Below are 23,221 nucleotides of genomic sequence, written 5' to 3'. Positions count from 1 at the left end.
AAGCCGTCTTTATTAGAAATGATGCTCAACCAATCGCAGCTTTCCACTGCAGATTAACAGTTAACCTGTCTTTATGTGAACGTGGACAAAGTGCAAAACGCCGGCAGCTGGATGAGAAGCGGCGCTGCAGAGAAAGAGAAGGCACACACTGTTCCTGGACAGGGACTGAAGAGATGTTACCTGGCATGCGGTTAGAAATAATGTCACCTCGCACACTAAAGAATTAAAGATGACAACCCTGGAATTATACAGCAAGGTAAGGCTGACTGTTGAACTTCTAAATTAATTCTATTCCATTAATAATATAACTAACTTCAGAACCTCGTTTTGGTTTCTTTTTTATGGCAAAATAAAAACTTAGTACAAAAAAACAAACAACAATAACACATTGCTAATGTTGCCTGTGTAATAGTACATTTTATCAATATGCCTTGCAAGGAACTTTTCAGAAAAATACTTTCAATGCATAAATGACAACAATTTTAAAATGATAACAGACCTGTTACATATTTGTGAAAAATGATCGGTGAAATTTGTTTCTCAAATCGTTAACATCAACGCATATTTCTGAAATGATCTGATTGCCAATAAATGATCTTTAAATTCTACCAAGATTGGAAATGGTCTGTAACATCTACACTCGTACAACTTAATTAGTGAATAAGTCTTGTTGGTGGTAAATAATGACAAATCCATGGGTACAGTTTTAGTCTTCGAGAGAAGGATGACCACTGTTAATTTTTAACACAGTTTAGGAGCCTTTTATGCTGATGGGTGACAAATGACTCATCTGGGTTTGGCCAGGAAGTGCGAAATCTACTTGAGTAGTGGTTAAAGAAATGTACACATTGTGTAATGAAATCTCTCTTACCAGTGAATTTGGATTTGTCCAAAACCTCCAGATTATATTCTCCATCCAGTTTTAATCTTTGTGGTTGTGATTCAGTCCGAGTTTTACCCTCATTGTGTTCCTGTGCAAAGGGGGCGAGCGTGTGGGTTCCTGACCCGGATGCGGTCTGGGTTTCAGCCCAGCTCCTCAGTGACTACAAGCCTGGAGAGAAGCAGCTGTTGCTTCAGCTCTCGAATGGAAATGTAAGACACCAAGATGTCATGACCTCTACAGATTGATATAAATATTTAGAAGTTAATTGTCCTTATAAAATGGCACAACTTTCTAAATTCAAATGACCTCACTGCTTATTATGTAGAATGCGTGTTTGCCAATTCCAAGATGGCTCACCTTCACCTTCACCTTCACCTTCATCGACAGGAGGTCCATTACCCTGTGAGCTGCCCCGCTGATCTCCCGCCTTTGGGGAACCCTGACATCTTGGAGGGCGAGAATGATCTCACAGCTCTAAGCTTTCTCCATGAGCCTGCTGTGCTTCATAACCTCCGGGTTCGATTCCTGGACTACAACAGCATCTACACCTACTGCGGTGAGCGCTCTCTGGAGAGCTGGTGGGAAACGTCACGCAGGAGGGGGCATCTGTCCAGCCGCTTGGGAGATTCGGCAAAATGAGGCAGGAGGCCACAAGGATTATAGACGGCAACAAGGAGATTCTCCATTCTGCCTCCATATGTCTCCGTACCCTTGTTATGAGGTTTAAATATGTGTTATAGAACGTCAGCGATCCAGACAAGGAGCCAGCTCCCTCACAGACACACTGCCACTCTGTAAAAGCTGTTTTTAGAGCAGTTTTTATACCTGATTGTTCTCTGTCTTAAACATGAAGTTGAAATTAGCATCGTTTTAGTAAACAATGACCAAATAAATAAAATGTTACAGATTACGAACAAGCGTTTGTTGTAAAGATGAGCTTCACAGTTGATTATCTCTCATCAAACTGTAGACCAGCATTCTCTAATCCTGGACAATTTAGACACTGCCTTACTTCAGTTCGCCCAATCATTGTAAGCTGAGTGCTATTAGTCTGTCTTTGGAACTTGATCATGTCGCATTCATCAGATTCAGTTAAGTTGGAGCAGTAAAACACCTAACAGGTGCATGACAATGACCCTCTAAGAACAGTATTGGACATTGCTGACAGAGAAAAAGCTGCACGATTGATGCCATTAATGCCATTGATGTTAAATTTACTTTTTTTTAAAAAATGTTTATCCACTTAAAATGAATGATAATCTATTATACTTCTTCTCTATTTGTTTACTTTCTCTGCCTTGTCCCTTCAGGTATTGTGTTGGTTGCGATCAATCCTTATGACCAGCTTCCCATATATGGAGAGGAAGTGATTGATGCTTACAGCGGTCAGAACATGACCGACATGGAGCCTCACATCTTCTCTGTGGCTGAGGAGGCTTACTGCACCATGACCAGAGAGGAGAAGAACCAGTCGATCATCATCAGCGGGGAGTCAGGCTCGGGGAAAACGGTCTCAGCCAAGTTCACCATGCGATACTTTGCGGTGGTCGGAGGAGCATCGCAGCAGACCAGCGTGGAGGAGAGAGTTCTGGCTTCTAACCCAATCATGGAGGTAAAACTCCCCTCATAATGTTACAGGCAATGGACACAGAGACTGAGCCACTGTTTCTGTTTGCAGTCAATTGGAAATGCCAAAACCACCCGGAATGACAACAGCAGTCGTTTTGGGAAGTACATTGAGATTGGATTCGGCGGAAACGGGGACATAATTGGGGCAAACATGAGGACGTATCTCTTGGAAAAGTCGAGGGTCGTCTTCCAGGTGATGTTTCAATAACTACCCTGTCTTGCTACTGTCAAAAATATCTTCTAGTATAATATTAAGATTCACCGATGGTGCTTATATGTATATGAAAGGCGTCAGCAGAGAGAAACTACCATATCTTCTACCAGCTGTGTGCGTCCAGAGATCTGCCTGAAATGAGGTCCCTCAAACTGGGTGAGGCTCACTTTTTGACAACACTTGAAGTTTTTACCTTCAAACTTACCGTGTCAAATTGTATATTACATTGTCCAGCCGTGCATGTAGTCTGAAGGAGTAGTGTCTTGTTTACCCCAGATGGACCTGAGTGTTTTCGCTACACCAACAAGGGAGGAGAGATGCAGATACCTGGGACTGATGACGTGGCCGACCTGGAGCGCACGCGCAATGCGTTCACTATTCTAGGTAGATTAACACGAACACATGTACTTTGTGTTTTCAAACATTTGCAGGGAAGTGACTGACATAACCAGATGTAACAGAAATACTCTAACCTCAAGTGGAACTACTTGTCGCCTCACTCCTACCTCAACCCTGACTTTAGTCTCACCTTAAAACATGTCTCTGTATAAAACTTTTTTTTTTTCCTCACGAAAATTTGATTTGATGTAAAATTTAAATTGGATGGATTTGATATAATTGACTTGATAAAAAAAAAAAAACAACAGATCTCCCTCAAGGACATTCCCCAGTTATGTCTTAAATCAGATGTCAGTCTTTAAGCGCATGCACGCACACACACACACACACACACACACACACACACACACACACACACACACACACACACACACACACACACACACACACACACACACACACACACACACACACACACACACACACACATCAAAACAACAACACACTTTCCTCTTGTTGGGTGTGTGTACATTCCAGGTGTGCAGGCTGACCAACAGCTGGAGCTCTTCAGGATCATGTCAGCTATTCTGCACCTGGGTAACGTCAACATCCAAGCCAGCGGGAGAAGTTCTGACCGGAGTTATATTGATGTAATAAAGTCTCATTCTTTGTGTTTCTCAGCTTTCATCAAATGCTCTTGCAATGCGTTACAGTATTTCGATGGTGGGTTTCTCTTCTCAGGCTGAGGACCGCTCGCTGGTAAACTTCTCCAAGCTTCTAGGAGTAGAGGGATCTCAGATGGCTCACTGGCTGTGCCATCGCAGGTTGACGGTAGGAGGCGAAATGCTGGTTAAGCCCATGACCGGTCAGCAAGCGGTGGAAGCAAGAGATGCGCTTGCTAAGCACATCTACGGTCAACTCTTTACATGGACTGTTCAGAGGCTCAACGCTGCCCTGCGCACCCAGAGGGGACAGGCCAAGTCCTTCATAGGGGTGTTAGATATCTATGGGTGAGTGCAAGTACTCTGTTTGTGTCTGTTTTACATGTTCGATAATATGTTTGGAGTTTTGTCAAGATAGAATGATAACTTTCTCCCTCCTGTTGCAGATTTGAAACCTTTGAGCGGAACAGTTTTGAGCAGTTCTGTATAAATTACGCCAACGAAAAGCTGCAGCAGCAATTCAACAGGGTGAGTCACGTGATGGACAACGATGTTCCATACGTGGATTTGTGTTATATGTCACACATCGAGCTACTTTCATGCCTTACACAAGCTGCCATTCTCAAACTGTGGTACACGTGAGCTCCCTCTAGTGGTAGATGGGGGCAAGACCTGATTATTTAGTTATAAACTAAATGCATTTGAAAGTATAATAGAGATAGAATTATCAAAATAGTATGAGTATGACTAGAATGAAAAAATCTGAAACATATGAAATTTATATTTGAAAGGCGATGAGCGGTCGAAGGCTAATAGTGTAAGCCTGCGCTACTGTAAGTTCAGGTCAGACATAATGGTTGAGAGCTTGATATTTTCTCTGGTGGTACACACTGTGAAAAGTTTGACAAACACGGGTTTCGAATGTTTGAGATTTTTAAAAATGTGTGTGACAGTTCTATAATGTGTGACAGTTCTAAAGGTCAGTCATAATAAATATATATATATATATATATATATATATAATCCACTTGTATATATTGTTTATATATGTACTATATGAACAGTGTGTGTGTATATACATGTAATATATTTAATCTTTTGGTGTCTTATATAACATTTTTCTGGAAAAACACAAACGGTCATGTTTTTCAAATTTTGCATACATTTCTAAGAATAATTGAATTTAAATGTACATTTATATCATTAAAGTGGCTATCTATCGATCTGAAAAGTTCTGAGAATTTCACAGCATTTGTTTTCATTGCCAGTAATAAGAAACGGCAGATGATCGGTACACTATATTTTTGTTCGGTTAGTGTCATTTGCTTTTATTGCCTCTATTTTGTTTGTGTTTATGTGTAGCACGTGTTCCACCTGGAGCAGGAGGAGTACGTCAGAGAGGAGCTGGCCTGGAGCAGGATCGAGTTCAGTGACAATCAGCAATGCATCAACCTCATCGAGGGACAACTGGGCATGTTTGACCTGCTAGATGAGGAGTGCCGGGTTGGTCGCATCATTGCCTTTTCGCACATTCTGAAATGGTCTTTCTGTAGATCGTCACTTTTTGACACTGTTTGAGGTTATGAAACATGCTGACGTGATCATTTGTTTCTTTGTGATTGATCCAGATGCCTAAAGGTTCGGATGAGAACTGGGTGCACAAGCTTTACGACCAGCACCTGACCAGCACGCCTCATCCTCACTTCCGAAAACCACGCATGTCTACCAGTGCCTTCATTGTTCTGCATTTCGCTGACACGGTGCCGTTTATCATATTCAGGTCTTGGGTAAGTTTTCAGACAGTCTGACAACAAGTTCGCACTGACATTTGTTTTTCCTCATCAGGTGCAATATGAATGCGAGGGCTTTCTAGACAAGAATCGAGACACAGTATTTGAGGAGCTCATTAACATTCTCAAAGCAAGCCAGGTAGAGTACATGTGTGCTGATCCTTACAACTTTGACGTACTCACTTTGAGTCCAAAGTGTTGAGGTTGCCTTGCATGTGTGTGTGTGTGTGTGTGTGTGTGTGTGTGTGTGTGTGTGTGTGTGTGTGTGTGTGTGTGTGTGTGTGTGTGTGTGTGTGTGTGTGTGTGTGTGTGTGTGTGTGTGTGGGCTCCAGTCTGAGCTGGTGGCTGAGTTGTTTCAGCAGCTGGGAAATGTCCCGTCTGCCGTTGGAAGCGCTCGCTCAGGAAAGAGAACCACCAGGGAGCATAAGCTGACCGTGGGCTTCCAGGTGATTATTTTCAGTCCTACCTGGCTTGATTTGTTTTCAAATTTCCACGTCACGTTTGACATCATTGTGCTTTGTTTTTGTTTGTCAGTTCCGTCAGTCTTTGCAGATGTTAATGGACACTCTCAACAGCACCACCCCTCACTACGTGCGCTGCATCAAACCCAACGACCTCAAAGAGCCTTTTATGTGAGACAGATTATGGCTTTCCTTCACAGTAAATGTCTATTGTGTTGTTGTGTTTTTTTCTTAAGTACACTTTCCCTTCATTAGGTTTGACCCCAAGAGGACAGTCCAGCAGCTCAGAGCCTGTGGGGTCCTGGAGACCATTCGTATCAGCGCTGCAGGTTACCCATCCAGGTGCTGAAGCTTTGCATTGACGTTCCATCTTTCCCTACACTCAACCTCAATGTCTTATTAGAACAGGGTGGACTCAGAAGGTCATGGAAAAAAAAAAAAGACTTGAGAATGACTTTGACACTCTGCAGTCTTTCGGATAGAAAATCTACTGTTGCGTCTTGAAAACTGCCGAGAAAACAAACTCATTATCTTGACAGAAATATCAACATTCTCTGTGTATCCAGGTGGACCTATGAGGAGTTTTTCTTAAGGTATCGTGTTCTTCTTCATGGTCCTCAGAGGCTGGACCAGGCCTCAGCCTTGTGCAGAAAGGCTCTGCCTCACCTCATCACAGACCCAGACCAGTACTGCTTTGGAAAGACCAAAGTGTTTTTCCGGGCCGGTCAGGTGGCTCTGCTGGAGAAGCTGAGAGCGGAGAGGCTGCATGTTGCTGCTGTGATCATTCAGGGCAGAATCAGAGGCTGGCTGGCTCGGCTCAGATACACCAAGATCCTCTGGGCGACTGTTACCTTGCAGAGACACAGCCGAGGAGCCCTGGCCAGACGGTGAGAAAGGAGATCTGTTGTTGTCTGTTTATGTTTATTCTGTGTTCATATTACAAGATTACCTGCAATGTAAAGTAAAATACTGCTGACATTGTATCTTGTTGTTTCTTCTAATACTTTGTAACTGTGATTGTTTGTCGAGATTAAGAGCAGATAAAACCTTCAGTGAAGTTGATTGTTCGCTTTCCTATTGTATGTATTCAATACATACCATGTTCATTTGAATTCATCCTGAGAAACTTTGAAAGCATTTCACGCTGCACTGTTGTCTCTTGTAGTCAAGGAAAATAGCTTCTGCTCTTTGCATAAACAGTAGTTTCCTAAATGATGCACTGGCAGCAGAGAATTCAAAAATTGAATAATTATATAACTATTTTAACTTTATAATTTTGATTAACCACATTCTATATTATTTGTTATAATTTTAGATAAAAGCACTAAACCGATATGAAGGAGATCTGATATAAAACTTCACAGAGAAGTCCATCCGTCCTCTATACTGCTTATATCCTGTTCGGGGTGGAGGAGTGCGGGAGCTGAACCCAGCTCACTATGGACGAGGGCAGCGTACACATGGACAGGTTACCAGTCCATCAGAGGAGTGCTCAGATTAAATCATTAACATGTGAAAGTAAAGTTAATCTGTGACTCAATTAGCACATTAGTACAGATCAAGAATGCCGCCTCAGAAAACAAATACCATGGCAATATAAACTGGTTTAGCTTTCAAATTAGTGATTGATTGACAACAAAAAACAAAACAAACATTGTGTTGTTTTAGTTATGAAGTTGTTGTTGAATCAGTCAGATGTTTTCCTATTGAAACTGTGTCGTACTGGCCAGGGGATACATTTTGAAAACGATCAATCTAACAAGAAAAACTACAAAGTCCTGGACTTGATTGAATATTCTGACGCAACATGTGTCTCTGTCATGTGTCTATAGACGGGCTCTGACTTTACGCCACACCAAAGCTGCTCTGGTTCTCCAGAAGACCTACCGCATGGTGATGGTCAGACAGCTGTTCCTCATGATCCGACAGGCGACCATCATCATCCAAGCATTCACGAGAGGCACAATAGTACGCCGCAGATACAGAGAGGTAAGTATTTATTTTGCTTCACCTCACTACATTTTTCAGTAGATTTTTAAAATCCACCTGTCTTTGATATTGTCTTTGGGAAAAATTGCTCGTTCTCAGTTTCTCATGAAACTGTTGGAAAACAGTAATTGATAATCACTAATGAATAGTTTATTTGACATCTAAATACATTATGATTGTTGATCCGACACAAACCCTGCTCCCATTTCTCAGTTATTGTCAGAAAAGGCTGCCGTGCTGCTGCAGGCCAGAGTGCGTGGGTGGTTGGCGAGGAAAGCGTACAGGCAGGTGCGCGCGGCGGTGGTGTTCATGCAGTGCTGCGTGCGCCGCAGGGCCGCCAGGAGAGAACTGCTTCAACTAAAGACCCAGGCCCGCTCAGTGGAGAAGTACCGGGAGCTCAACAAGGGCATGGAGGTCAAACTGATGCAACTGCAATTGAAAGCAGACCAGGAGGTAGGTGATGGTCTCAGAGGGATTTTATGGTTTCAAGTCTTAACAAGGAGTAAGATCTCTCCCTTCCAGTTTCCTTTTGACATGTTTTTAAAAAAAATGTTTTATCTTCATGCAGGCCAGGGACGCTGCTGCTTCAAAAGAGACTCTGAATGCGGAACGAGAGGTGCGAAGTGCTGAACTGGAGGCTCTGAAGACGACCATACAGAAACTAGAGCGTCAGATACAGGAGAGGCCTCAGCCTCAACCAGCCATCAGTGAGAAGGAGGTGGACGAACGAAGGAGAGCAGAGGAGAAAGCTGCTCAGGAGATACTTCAGCTGACACAGGTACATTTCTGAACTCAAGACAAACGTTGTGCTCTCTCTTTTACTTCATCTTCAGCTGAATATTCGTGACATTCATGGATTTTTGACTCACTTATTTACGTCCACTCTTGTTCTCCAAAGGAGCTGCAAGTACTGCAGGAAGAAAAGGACAGCCTGAACAAAGAGAAAGAAGATCTCTCTGCCTGTCTGCTGGAGCAAGGAAAAGCACAAGAAGGTAGGTTTGTACTTTGTCTGGATGACTCTGCCTGTCTTCGTGTATCTCATGACTCTTCTTTTCATTGTTTCTTTGTGTGCACAGAGACTATAAATCAGGCTGTGTCCAAGTCGAGTGCAGCTCTTCAGGCAGAGCTGGATGAGGAGAGGACAAAGTATCAGGGCCTCCTGAGAGACTTCACCAGACTGGAGCAGAGATACGACAACCTCAGGGAGATGAGTCTGCTCACAGAGGTTCAGTACTACACTTAAGTAAACACCCAAACGCTTTTCTGGTTGAAAAATTGAGGCCTTTACTTGACGTGTTTTTATCTTCTTCCTCCACACAGCGAACCAAAAGCCACAGGAGGACGGACTCTGGTCAGAGTCTGAGCTTCGAGCCTCTCTCTCCCTCCCCAACTCATCTGTCACCCCAGTCTCCTACCTCACTCCCCCTGTCACCTTTCGCATCTGCTCTGTCCTCCCCAGAGCAGGTCCGCAGGGTCAGCGTGACATCGCCCTCGCTGGAGAGAAGGTTCTCAGCATGGCCCTCAGAAACATCACCAATGGTTAGTAAATGTAAAGTTTAGAAAAAAGAGACATTTTCTGAATAAAAACCCCAAAAAACTAATTCACATATGTTCAGAAACATTTGATGGAGAAGATGGATGTCATCAAAGACCCGGCCGTGAAGATGAAAGGAGAAGACCTGGCTCACGCTTACGATGCTGTGCGAGTCGCCAACAAGTCAGTCGGTCTCTCGGTCCTGTCAACATTTCCCTTTGTTCCCGGGTTCATATGTGGTTGACCGATTCATGAGTCATCCTGTTTGATGTCTCTCTGTCTGTGCTTCAGGTTCCTGGAGAATCAGCTGCGGAGCCAGCGGAGTCAGTGGGAGGAGGAAATGGATGCGTTGAGGTGCCAGCTTGCTCAGGCCTTCTCAGGGTCTTCCACAGCCGCTCCGGGACAGGTACGGTGCTTCATTTCACTTCTGACACTCAGCCGCAATTATTTTCTTTCAACAGTTACGTATTTTAATGTGTAATATATTTTCTTCCTCAGTTTGATAAACTCTAACTTTCCTACAATTACACTCTGATCTTTGTAAAACTCTGACAGCTCTCTGAAAGGGGGCTCTTTTTTCTCTTTAAACTACATTTCCAGGCCCCTAACTGCAGTCGTTATCATTCATCTTTCATGAGAACTGCGGCGTCGTTACGCATGTAAACTTCCGATTTGTTTTTGCAAAGCAGCTGCAGGAGCTGCTGGAGGCCCGTGAACACGAGTGTGTGAAGCTGAGGAGAGAGCTGAAGGAGCTGAGAAGCTCGGTCTCCCTCAGACGGCTGCTCACACAAGGTGGGACTTCAAGTTCAAGTTGGATTTCTCTTTGTGTCTTTAGACAATTTAGTTTTGTACCATAGAGAAACCAGGCTTCTCTCTTGGTTGCAAAATGTACACTAAAAACCAGCCAGCAGTGGTTCGGTTGGTGGAGCAGTGGTATTCTAAGTGGAAGGTTGCCAGTTTGATTTCCGTCTCCACATGTCCTTGAGCGAGACACTGAACCCTGAACTGCTCCCAGTGGGTGGACTGAGTTCCTTGCATAGTCGCCGCCTCCATTGGTGTGTTAAAGGGTGAATGTGATTAACAGTGTAACGCTTATGCGGTAGGAAAGTGCAATGTAAGTAGAATCTACTTAATATATTGAGAAAACGTCAACATCTTGGGAAAGATTTCACCAGAACAGAAAACCGTGGAGAAAAAAAACTCAAAACCACAGAACCTTTTCTACCTTTCCTTTATAGACTTGTGTTGGATGCTTTTATGAGGTAGTGTACAGTGGTTTGGATTGAGGTGGTTCTTTATTTGTTTTCTTTTTTTAGTTTTCCCCTCGGTTTTGTCCAGAGAGGACTCCTGTCCATCTCAGTTGAAGCCGGCAGCGCTCTCTGGTTTAATGGAATGTAAAAAAAGAGATGAACCCAAACTCCTCAAAAACCTCATCACAGGTGAGACTAATCTCTACTAATCTCTTTTCCATCCCCCCCCCCCCTTTCTCAAACACACATTTGTTGCGACGCCTCTGAGTATGATGTGACTTACAACCAACTTTCACTGTAACAAACTCTAACCGACAAATATGACCGTCCTCGGTCACTCTGTCGTTGCTGTTTGTGTTTTCTGTGCCACAGACATCCGCGCTGACAGCGCCCTGTCACTGCCTCCTGGTCTCCCCACCAGCGTGCTCTTTCTATGTATTCGCCACATTGACTGCAGTGGTGACCGAGATCGCGCCCGCTCGCTCTGTAGCTCCACCGTCACAGCGATGAAGACAGCCCTGAAGGTAACCTGAGCCCTGAACCTCCTCACTGGACCATATGGTTCAGGTTAATGCATGAGGGCAGTTCACAACTTGTCAGGGTTGATGGCCACTTTTGAAACACTCGCCTGTCTCTTTTGACCTTCCATATATGCTTGTGCAACTTCAGAGGTCTAGTAAGTAAGAGGGGAAAAGTGTCAGTGGCAGTTTTCATTCCTTTTTTTTTTTCTTTTTTTGTCTCTTCAGAAACATGTTAATGATGTAGATATGTCAGCTCTGTGGCTCAAAAACATCTGTCTGCTGCACGATCTGTTGCTCCATCACTCCCCAAAACAGGTACATCTATCTATCTATCTATCTATCTATCTATCTATCTATCTATCTATCTATCTATCTATCTATCTATCTATCTATCTATCTATCTATCTATCTATCTATCTATCTATCTATCTATCTATCTATCTATCTATCCAGTCTTGAATTTCATCTTTATGTTTATTTTAATCTCAGTCCTAATCTCCAACATCAATCTCAATGCTAATTCTTATCTTTATATTATTAATTTATATCTTAATTTCATATATATATATATATATATTTAAAGAAATCTTTGATGCACTTAAAGGCTTCATAAAAGATAATTTAACGTCAATGAATATTTGACAGGCCTTTCTACAGTCCAGTCAAGAATTGAAATGATGTTATTAGTTTAGATTTTAAATCACAAATGGTGACAAAGGTTTCTGTGCATTTTCTTTGCTCACTGAATATATGACTTCCTGTTCAGTGCCTTGACTCAGATGACGTGGTTCCTCTTACGGCTGACCTGAGTGACCTGATCCGCAGCTTGAGTGACCTCTGTATCCAGGCCTATCAGCAGCTGCTCACGGTCACTGGAACAAAACTTCAACCCATCATTGGTACCGCCGCAGTGACGACAACTGATGATACCTGATTGCACTCCTCTTTGTTCCTCTTACTTGCCTCCTCCTCTGTCCTCAGTCTCTGCTGTGATGGAAAGTGAGACGATACCGAGTCTGTCCGGCTCTGCGGTGAAGCTGGGGATTTCCAGGAAGCGAGCGGGATCAGACCCCAGGCCTACAGGAAAGGATGCACCTACCATGGCGTCTGTGCTAAGAGAGCTGGGAGCCCTTCACACGGCCATGACCCACCAAGCCCTTCCCAACACCCTGTTGGAGCAGGCCTTCCGCCAGCTCACCCACTACATCGGTGCTGCTTCTTTCAACAGCATGATGTTGAGGAAAGACATGTGCTGCCTGAGTCGTGGCTTGCAAATACGGTACAAACACACACACTGTGATATACACAGGTGCGCCATCATATCATCTATGCTTCGCAGGATTAGTTATGTTGAAACTTTATAATATTTGTACTGAGGTTTATTGATAAACCACACCGAAAATACTTCAAAATAATATATTATTTACTTTGTTCTTTCACATCACTGATGAATATGATGATTGCATATCTGATTTATTTATCAGTTGGGTGTACATCATTCTATCTTTCTGCATTTCAGTCTGCTGGAGATCAAGGGTTTAAATAAAACTATAACCTCTCAGGCTTCGCCTCACTGTTCTCCTTTATGGAGTTGTTGAGGAAACCTCGCATGTAATATCTTTTTTATCACTTTCTTGCCATAACATATTTACCACACATTCTGTATGTGGCTGGATAGGCAATGATGGTAAATGCAATCTTGGTTAAATGTCCCAACTGTCCAACCAGAAGCAGTAATTCAACTATCAATGTTTATGTACTATAGCTACACTGATTTTAGCCAGCAAAGGCATTTAGATAATATCAATGACAGTATATAACTTCTAATATTTAATTTGAGCAGAGAGCAGTTTAACACACAGTGGAATTCCAGATTTGTGAGCTTGTCCTCGTCCTAAAGAGAGACTTTGAACATCAGTTCATTGCAAAGCTGATGATGTTATGTGGGTTAGGGTTGATGATGTTATTGCACTCATAAAAATATTACTTTTCTCTAAAATAATTATCTTTGTTGGTTTCTCTCTTTAAAAATCACCTAGAAATGACTGTGTTGAATGTGCTGCTCTCTCTCTCTCTCTCTCTCTCCCTCTCTCTCTCTCTCTCTCTCTCTCTCCCTCTCCCTCTCTCTCTCTCTCTCTCTCTCTCTCTCTCTCTCTCTCTCTCTCCCTCTCCCTCTCACTCTCTCTCTCTCACTCTAACTCTCTCTCTCGTCTTAGTTACAATGTAACCCTGCTGGAGGACTGGTTGCGGATCCGTGGCGTACAGGCAGGGGGCGCTATTGCAACACTGGAGCCCCTCATCCAGGCGGCCCAGCTTCTCCAAATGGGGAAAAAGAACGAGGAGAACGCGCAGGCCATTATTCAGACCTGCACTGCCCTTTCCAGCCAGCAGGTGGGTCTGGTCATGTCTATTAAAAAACTGGATATTAGACGAATATATATTTATCAAGGAAGGTTTTTAAAGCACATTTGATCACCTGTCTTTTTTTTTTTTTGCTGGTCAGATTGTTAAGATTTTGACCCTCTACACTCCTCACTGTGATTCCGATGAAAAAGTCACAGTGAATTTCCTTCGCACTATCCAGGTACTGTGAGTGGCAGTGACTTTTTAATATCTTTCTGCTTTTGTGAGCGTGTGTCTCATGTCAGTGGCTTCTCGTCTTAGGGGCTCCTCAAAGGTCATACTGGCGGTCAGCCTCGGCAGCTCCTCATGGACATCAGGAGAGAGTTCCCTGTCACCTTCCCCCATGCGCCTCCGTCCGTCCTCAGTGCCGAGCAGTTAGTCATCCCAGAGTCACTCAAGATTTCCTTTCTACGCAGAGCTTGAAGACAGCGAATTGACTTGAAAAAAATCTACTTTACAAATAAGAAGTCGTGTGAATTTAAATCCACTCTCAGATGTTCTGTGGCACTAATGTTTTTAATCTTTCAGTGGATCACTCCACATTATCCTTATGCTTAATCTGTGTCTTACGACCAATAGAGTAGTTCTCAAAGGGCGAGACAGAAGAGTAACAGTTGTGACAATTGTAGAATGTTTAAAGACTTGGCAGAGATTTCAAATCACGAGCATCAAACTAGTACAAGAAAAGTAATGATTTTCTTGTGCTAAATGCTTTATATTACCTATGAATCCCAACAGACTTCCAAAATAATTTTGAATGATGGAAAAAAAAACAACTGGCATTCAATCAAAAATTACCTCTTGGCATGAGACAAATCATGTTGAGCAGAGAGTTTGGGGGCAGTAATGTATTTGAAACTTTCAACAAATTGAAAGCTCCTACATTAAAACCAAATCATCATAGTTTTGATAATTATTAAGTATTATGATTAAGTCAAAATCGTGCATTTGTGTCTTGAAAAAGCCCGGTACAGTCGGACAAAACAGGAAGTGATGACAAGCTGTCTTCATATTTTATTGGAAGCAGAAACACAATGAGACTGCGATCCCAGGAACATCAGCCCCAAGAAGAACAACCAGAATAAAAAAGAAAACCAAAAATTAGAAACATCTCGTGTATAAAAAAATTCTCATGCGAGTACTTTGTACCACTACACATCATCAGTAATACATATTTATATATTCACACACATTTGAAAAATAGAAAAAACAATATCAAAATAAAGAAGACAACAATTGCCAATTAACATCAAAGAATTATGCGTGCTGGCACAATATACAATTTTTTCTTTTTTGTTTTATTGATCCGATCATGCACCATTTCTGGAAGTCACCGGACCGGCGCCGTCGTGCAGGTGTCGGCCTCACGTGGGGGCCGGTCAGCCGGACAGAACAGGACAGCTCATGCATGTCTGTCCACTTGTGTCAGTGTGCTTTTCTTTGTGCTTCGTCTCGTTCGGTCCTTCCCTTCTGTGTGCATTCCTTGTCCTGTGTGCCAACCTGAGAGCTCAACACACAAACTGAGCCTCTGAAGACTAAAGCATCATTGTCAACAGCAATAAATAGATTCGGGTTGTTTTTTTTGTTTTCGTGGCATTTCCAGCTTTGTGTACCTGTTGTTATTAAAAGACGGTGCACGATGTCATCTTTGAGTAGTTGACCCTGTAGACACCAGATCGTTACACAAAATATCTATTTATAGTTTGAGAAGGCTGTAGAAAAAAAAATGCGTGGTTGCCAAAGAATGATCGGATGACTCACCAACAACCGGATGCATCATTCATTAGGACTTCCCTCTTAAATTCTACACCGCAAACAATTGTGAGGTAAAATTACTGAATCGAAGTTTCTCGCTGTTGTTATAAAGAATAATACAGGCCAGTCATTTACTGTAATTTTTACATTTTCCTTGCTTTTATAGTAAAACATTATATAATACAGTACACTGAAGTTCAGCATATGGATGTATTTCTTGATTTTTAGTGTCGACTGCAAGACAGCGAGGATATTACTGTTACTGAATAGTTTGCTTACTGTCAGTGTATTCACAGGTCATTATGGCTATGACACTATGTTCTAAAACACAGTTTATAGACATTTTGTCGAGTACACTTGTGAAGGGGAGAAGCAAATAAATAGTTCAGGATACGGCTCAATAATCCCAGGAAATGGAGGAGAGAAAAAAGGAGCGGTGACGTCAAGATTCCGACGTGTTGCTCGTGCATTTTAACATGTTTCAATAGATAACGGATGTGATTTATGAACTCTGGCCTTGCCAATGATGATTCTAACCTCACTCCCAGAATGCAACACTGCTGTTTACGGTCCAGTGTTATTGTGCTTTCTAAATTGTGATATATTATCTCTACTGTATAAAATAACCATTTTATGTTAAACAGTGTGCAAGGGTAAGAATTTAAGTTTCCTTACAGCGTTTCGTGTAATTAAAAAAACAACAGAAGATTACATTTTCCAAAAACAAAAAGGGAGATGCCATTTGTTGCCACCTTAAAGCAGGTGACTGGTAAATTAGATCCCTGTCACTCTAAAATCCAGGAAAAAAAAGAAAGAAAAGTTGAACAGTGTTTTCCAGACCTATCGCACAGCAGTAGACTTAACTTACACAACTGTTCTTTAAAAATATTCTTTTTATGTATTGTTAAAATTGACCAAGGTAGTATCTCCAAGTTGATTCCCGAGTTGATAAATAATGGCGCCTGTCCTGAATTAGAAGTCAGTTGAACAGAATTAAAACCAGGTCATTTATGGTTTATTCCTCTGCTGTTCTTTAACAACCACACATTGTTTTTCACTGAATATAATAATGTAATGATAAATGTCAGATGCCAATGTAAAAGTCAGAATATAAAGTGGCACTTTAAAAATCTTGGAACCAGGCTCTCTGAAGAAACACAGAGGGTTTGTTGTTCATCTCCAGTGTGTACATGGCCTCCCGGATGCCTCTCAACAGTAGCTACATATCCAGATTGGACACCCACTCACATGTAAATATCTGAGGTCCAGTCACTCAGAGCAAAATTCAAGTCTACAAAAGAGCAGCAAACTTCACTTCACAAAGTCCGACGTGTTTGTGACACCAAAGTTATTTACAACGCCCAAAAACAACAATCGATCTCTGTCCCAGATTATGTCCCTCAGCGCTGTACAAACAAATTTCCGTCTCTTATCAGCTCAACTACAGCTGTGATATTTGGCCCATTACAATAGAGACAGCATCGACGACATATCAGACAAACACTTGTGCTGATATAATTAGAATAATAATAATCCACAATGTAAACATTAGAAGACTGCTTCAAAAATGACTCATCTACACAGATGCTTATAGATCAGATGCATAGAGTTCAGTTCTTACACTTTGTTCCAATTATTCAGTTACCATTCATTAGTTTTTGTTTGTGTCTTTGGGGAGGGCCCTCATTAGTGGTAACCCAGAAACAGCAAAGAAACACCCTGTTATTACACTGTGTCTGTTTTCAGAGTCCTGATCAACATAATCAACGTCATCATTTTTTCCTGGATTAGTTTTTGTTCACAACGAGTATTCAAATCTCTTACAGACAAAAAAAAAAAAAACCCAATACACTTCTTTTCTTTTTATATATATAAAAAAAAGGCATTCAGCAAAAACAGAAGTGGCATCAAGAGACATGCTGGACAGCAAACACTCAGAGTCAAAACAGCTTTGCGTGGAAGTGACCATATTTTCAACTCAGTAATTGGATTATTTGAAACGGAGTGTTACTCCTGTAATCTTATGGACAAATACTAAAAGACAAACAAACCAAGATCAGAGTAGAAATGTGTCACTACGGGTGCAGCAAAGAGACCCTGTGCTTTGAAATGTCCACACTACACCTCTGTACTCCACACTGATTAGACTAAAAGACTCGACTGTAGGCCCTCTTTAAAAATGTCAGTTCCAGACCTGCTGTTGATCTGGATCTGCAGCCCTTTGGCAGAGGTCTTGCTTCTCAATCAGAGTGGTTACAGCACCTGTAGCTGGTTTATAGGGATCATGGGTGTAAAATCCTTCGTGTATTGTGCCCTCCCTTGGGTGTGCAGTGTGTGTGGTGTGTAACTCAAATGATTATGTTGTCTCAGACGTTTATCCTTTGTAAAACAAGGGTCCACGCCAAAATAGTCTGAGTGGTGCTCTGTGAAGGACCACCACTGAGGAATGTTTGCAGTAACAAAAAAAAAAGAAGAAGAAGCAAATAATCATCACAGATATCATAAATGATAAATCCAAAAATAAAATTCTTCTAACTTTTGTCAGGATAGAAATATCCTTTCACCCTGTGTGATGTTTTCGTTCTATTCTTTTTTCGTTTCTTGTTTCTGTTTCTTCCTTTTTCTTTTTTTGCTTGTGATGGCTTTCCGTGAATACATTTGCAGGTAACAGGCAACACGGGCGGCTACATGAGGTCAACATTAGAAGAACATTACTACAAACACACTCACGCATTGTGCTCAGATCACATATTCACACGTGCCTCCTCTCCCACATGTACTTTCTGATGAATCACAGTGCTTGAAGGCGTGTTTTCATCAGATTCAGCGCTCCATATGGTCCTTACAGCGGAATCAGTCATACAACGGACGAGACAGAAGGCATTGAGGGTGGCAGGCAGTGTGCTCTGTTACAGGGTGGACGGACAGAAAGACAGACGAGGACAATCTTTCAAGTACCATATGTCCAATTAAACATCCTGTATGTGTCTCAACATATGTTTATATTATATCTATCTATCTATCTTTCTTTCTATCTATCTATATATTTATATATGATGATATATAGAATTTTTTTCAAATATAAATATAATCTGGAATAAAGAAGTAAACTTATCATAACTAAATAGTGCTTTTTTACCCCCTGGATGTGTTCCCCACCCAGTATGTGGAATGTATGCAGCCGTGTGGCCTCAATTGTTGTTTGTGGGTCAGTCGGACTGTTGGTCCTGTTGTGCTTAGGGCTGGTCTTGGCATGTTTCAGCGATTATCTGTTGGCACTTGCGGTCCCTTCGCTAAACAGGTGAAAAAACCACGAGAGGGGCAAGGAAAGGTGGAAAAGTACAAGGAAGGAGTAAAGTTAAAAAACTGTGAAAAGCCAGAAGGAAAGCCAAAATATCAAAGGCTACAAGATAGATCCCACCCTGACCAGTCAAAAATGACGAGTGTGTGTGTGTGTGTGTGTGTGTAACGGCACAACTCTCCTCTTTCATTAGAGGCTTAGATATATAATCATTTTCTATGTTTTCATAACATTGATAACAATAAAGTTTCTTTTTATGTGTTGTTTTTTTTTAAAGAAAATGTGTGATACTCATTTGAGCATTGTGTGTTTATGTGCGGTGACTCTTATCTGATCTGTGCTTTTACAACACTGGATCATCAGGGCAGTGACTTGCAGTGGCTCAGGGGAGCTCAGGTAGTGTCTCGTTGTGAGCCTCGGGCCGGGGCGTGTCAGATCCTGCTTTGTGTCTTAACTGCGGCCCTCCTCTGCAGAGCGCTGGTCGGACTTGAGCTTGACAAACTCCTTGGCCACGTCATCGTTGTTACGCTGGGAGAGGATGCGCAGGACGGTGAGGCCAGTCTCGTCCATGTGAATGCGCTTACCCAGAGGCAGCCAGCAGGCAGCGCTGCCTTTTGAGGCCACGTCTTTTAGCTGCAGGACGGCCATGCCCACGGTGCGGTCCTCTCGGGCGAAGCAGTAATCCTTCACGCACACCTGCAGTTCGTAGCACTCAGGCCCCACCTCATTACTCAGCGTGCTGCAAAAAGAAGGATGCAACGTATTAAGGCTTCTGCAGATTCTGTGCTGTAATTCTATTGGTTGCTGAAAACTGTGTGTCACAGTATCACACTGTGCAGTATAATGAGATGCTGGAGGTGAAGAACTTCTGACACCGGAAGATTAAAGCATGTTCCATCTATTCATCTGCTCCATCACTCTATTTAAGAGAGTTATCCTTTTTGAAACATGCTGAATTGCATTCTCACTCAAATAGATTCTGCTCGTCATTTGTGTGTGTTTTGCAGGTTAAGTAAGAAAAACACTATCATGTGCAAACAGCAGTACTCAAGTGCATCATTGTTTGTGTTGTCCATGCAGCGCAGAGCTCCCAAAAGCACAAAATGAATTGTGACTACATGGAGTTGGAAGTGTTGGTAGAGGAAGCTGTCAAACATCCGGTGTTAAAGCAAATAAATCAGAATTTGGTAAAAAAAATAATAAAAAGAAAGAAAGAAAAATGCAATAGGAAGAGTCCAAGCTGGGAAAAAGAAATGCAACTGGAGAGACTCTGAATAGATTACATCACCTAAGATGTACAACACAAAACATAACTTACAATAAAGTCCACAAATAAAAGCTGCAGGTTGAAAGCTGAGGAAATTCCTCTCACCACAATTAACAACATTTCTGCTGAAGGCTGAGCTGCTTTGCACTTCGGTTTGAAAAGCTTCAAAAACAGTTGTGATCGTAAAAAATGTGAACATTATGGATTAATATATTCATATAAACTCTTCCAAACACTGGAAATAATCTGGAACATTAATTTGTGCTTCTGTCGGATGATATTCTGAGGCTTCAGAAGCACATCAGATTCTATATGTATGAGCATGAAATATCAAGTTTGGCCCATTTTACATTTTCACACATAACCCTGAGTAGACCATTCCCTCAGAGTGAAGGAGGACGGGAGCCAATCCCACCTGACGAGGAGTGAAGTCTGGATCAAAAGTCCATCCCAGAACAAACACAGAGACACACACAACCACACACACTCACATTCAAGCATAAAGGCAATTTAACAGTCAACAATTAACCTCCCCGAGTGGGAGAACATGCAAACTGCACAGAAAGCCCAGACTGGAGCCGGTAAACCTTTTACTATTATGAGGCGAGAACAACAACCTTCAACAGCATTGTGACATTACAGATTCCTACAACCAATCAGGATCAGTGTCAAATACTTACAAAGTGAAGGTTTCGTTGTATTTGGGAGCCCAGCTGTTGTTCTTCGACTTGGTGGCGTACTTCCTCTTCTTGTCGCTGAGATGAGGGCCGATGATGTAGACCTCCACAAATGGTCTGAATATTCCTTGCGTCTGCCACCTCAGGTCATTGGCAGCCACCACTGACAGAGGCGGAGAGAGAAGGGAAGACAGTGGGAAGGTGTGGGTGATTGTGAGAAAAGAGATTCATGTGGAGAAAACGTGTGAAAATGCGGAGACGCGAGAGAGATTCAGTGAGGAGGAAATTCTGAACAAGAAATGCTGGTTTTCCCTGAGGCCTCATATTCGGCTCCTGAAAGTATAAATGGCTTGTTATGACTTTTCAGTTAAATTTGGCAGCTGAAAAGTTGTTTGATACTGGAGCCCTGTTATGTCAGCGTTGCACTGCCCACAGTTTATTTCTGCCACCGACATCCAAACAGTTTTTAAAGTTTTTAAGCTGTTTCAACTCCCACTAATAAAGCTTTTTTTAGTTCAAGTTTTTATTGCCTCTAGGTTATTTGCGCCACAAGATTTTGAAGATTTTTATTTCTAACTTATTCTGTTAACATTTAGGGGGGATTGGTCAGACTTTAGGTGGATTAGGAGTAAAGAACCAATCAATCAATCATGCTGGAGAGAATTTTGAGAAAATAATGAGTTGGTTTTTTTCATTGTAAAAGTATGTAACTCCCATAAATACAACTTGTTAGCAATAATATTATATCTCGTAATGTAGAGAGACACGAGCCACAAGTTCGTGAGTGAAACTCAGTAAAAAGCCAGGCTTCCCAATCCTTGCACAATTGTAAGTGGGTTCATAAATCCTGGAATCTCTTTGGTATACTTACATACGAACAGATCATATAAACGTAAACTATACCGAAGGCAGCCAAACAATAACACCATTAATGTACTTCGATTATCCCCTGCCCAATGGTGAGAGACTTGTTTGTTTCTTATCCGTCTTCCGAAGATGAAAACAAAACTCTTCTCCTGTTACCTTTGACTGTGACTTTGTGCTCCCCAGTGTTTGGATGAGTAAAAACCTCCACATGGATGGACACTTCTCCTACGGCATCATCCACACCGGAGCCTGACAGAGCAAAAAGAGAAAGAGGGAATGCTGTTAATACCCTTGAGTCTCAGGACATGGAGTGTTTGTGCTCCTATCACAGACCAAACATTAACAGAAGTCACTGTTAACTCTATTTTAAACTCTCCTCAATGTTAAAGACCAATTCCATTTCATTTCAGAAAGACAAACATTGAAATTAACTCAAGTCATAACCTTCTACAGTTTTGATTAGTTACTCACTGCATACACATTTCAATTTGACATAACCAAAGTATAAAAGGAGGAGTTAAAATAAAGCACAGTGATCTGTTTGTGCATATGTTGTGGCCTGAAAGTGGACATTTAGACAAAGCAGCTATGAGTGGGCGTCAGTGAAACAGCTGCAATACGATCACTCTCTGAGCTGCAGAATAGCTGTAATATATTTACTGACAGATGATCTTGGGGAGGCGAAGCAACGTCTCTACCAATACAGTCCGGTGAAAAGTGTTTTAGTGACATGGAGTGGATTCATTTTATTCAGTAATGATTTGTGCATAATGATTAATCTGCGAGCAGGAGCCTTTGTAGATTTTCAGCAGCTGAAGGGTAGTAATTTGGATACAGCAAAGATGGTAATTTGTGCCCACTCATAAATGCAGGGTGTCTGTTCAGATGCAGGGCGGTTAGTCAGAGGCAGAGAAGAAGACAGGAGAGATGCTGGAGGAGTAGGTCAACCAACAGTGTGGACCCCCCCCCCCCCCCCCCCCCAACCCCCACGACAAAGATCAGGTCAGGACATGCTCTGATGGATCTGGACAGGTGGAGACACCCATTTCTTGGTAAAGACGTTTTACCCAAGCATGGTAAGAGGAGGGACAAGAAAGGGCAGGATCATATACAGAGAGGGACAGAGAGAGAAGCAGATTCGCTTCTCAGATCTGTGAGTGAAGGATGGTACAACTGCAGTAACACCGGCTTCCTAAACAAATCTGTACTGAGTGATGCGTTGGTGTTTAAAATTCACTTTTATATTTTCATTCCTTTCCTTGAAAATTGCCGTTGTCTGTCGTGATGTTTCCTCCTCAGTGCTTGTGTTTGTTGGGAGGTATTTCAGGGGCAAATCTATGAGCAAGGACTTTATCTACAAACAGAAAATAAGACTTGAAATAACTCCCAAAAAGATTTTTGTTACCTAATATTTAAGATGGCCGAAGATGAAAGTCAACACCACGGATCCTAGAGATAGTTCAATAACTTGCATAAGTTAAATGCCAGCTTGGATTTCATATATTTAAGTGTGACAGTAAATTGCACACTGTCATTCTCCACTGAATCAGAGGCTGTAGCTGCTGTGACTGCGTCAATATGCAAAAACAAACTCATCCTGCACATCCTCTACAGACGCTGCTGGAGCTTTCCGAAAATAAGTGATGGAACTAAACTAAAAAAATGAACAATTGTTCTAT

At 42.0% G+C, this 23,221-nt stretch overlaps 2 protein-coding genes across 2 annotated transcripts in view; one reads left to right on the top strand and one right to left on the bottom strand.

Moving 5' to 3' along the window:
• Positions 1-229: 229 nt before the first annotated feature.
• LOC308116251 (unconventional myosin-Va) lies at positions 230-14,098 on the top strand (the record flags this gene model as incomplete). Its single annotated transcript, XM_080474324.1, has 34 exons — positions 230-256; positions 982-1,092; positions 1,271-1,439; positions 2,194-2,495; positions 2,562-2,705; positions 2,801-2,882; positions 3,003-3,110; positions 3,603-3,715; positions 3,807-4,075; positions 4,174-4,255; positions 5,090-5,230; positions 5,356-5,487; positions 5,573-5,656; positions 5,850-5,963; positions 6,052-6,149; positions 6,234-6,320; positions 6,545-6,865; positions 7,811-7,967; positions 8,181-8,420; positions 8,536-8,745; positions 8,866-8,959; positions 9,044-9,192; positions 9,288-9,506; positions 9,584-9,684; positions 9,793-9,907; positions 10,188-10,293; positions 10,818-10,940; positions 11,124-11,275; positions 11,498-11,587; positions 12,039-12,171; positions 12,254-12,551; positions 13,489-13,663; positions 13,776-13,856; positions 13,937-14,098. The coding sequence occupies 34 exons, from the start codon at positions 230-232 to the stop codon at positions 14,096-14,098; spliced, it is 4,989 nt and encodes a 1,662-aa protein (XP_080330450.1).
• Positions 14,099-19,181: 5,083 nt separating this feature from the next.
• unc13a (unc-13 homolog A (C. elegans)) overlaps positions 19,182-23,221 on the bottom strand; it is a gene marked incomplete at its 3' end in the record, with an annotated part of 49,923 nt that continues 45,883 nt past the window's right edge. The window contains exons 39-41 of the mRNA XM_080474048.1: positions 21,699-21,791; positions 20,679-20,838; positions 19,182-19,470 (exon numbers count right to left, since the gene is read on the bottom strand). Coding sequence (XP_080330174.1) covers positions 19,182-19,470; positions 20,679-20,838; positions 21,699-21,791 — 542 coding nt within the window. The remainder of the gene's footprint in view (positions 19,471-20,678; positions 20,839-21,698; positions 21,792-23,221) is intronic.

Source organism: Lipophrys pholis (genome assembly GCF_963383615.2).
Source record: "Lipophrys pholis genome assembly, chromosome: 10".
Classification (NCBI taxonomy): Eukaryota; Metazoa; Chordata; class Actinopteri; order Blenniiformes; family Blenniidae; genus Lipophrys; species Lipophrys pholis.
The sequence above is the reverse complement of the archived record's forward strand: the minus strand, read 5'-3'. Positions and strand labels throughout refer to the sequence as shown.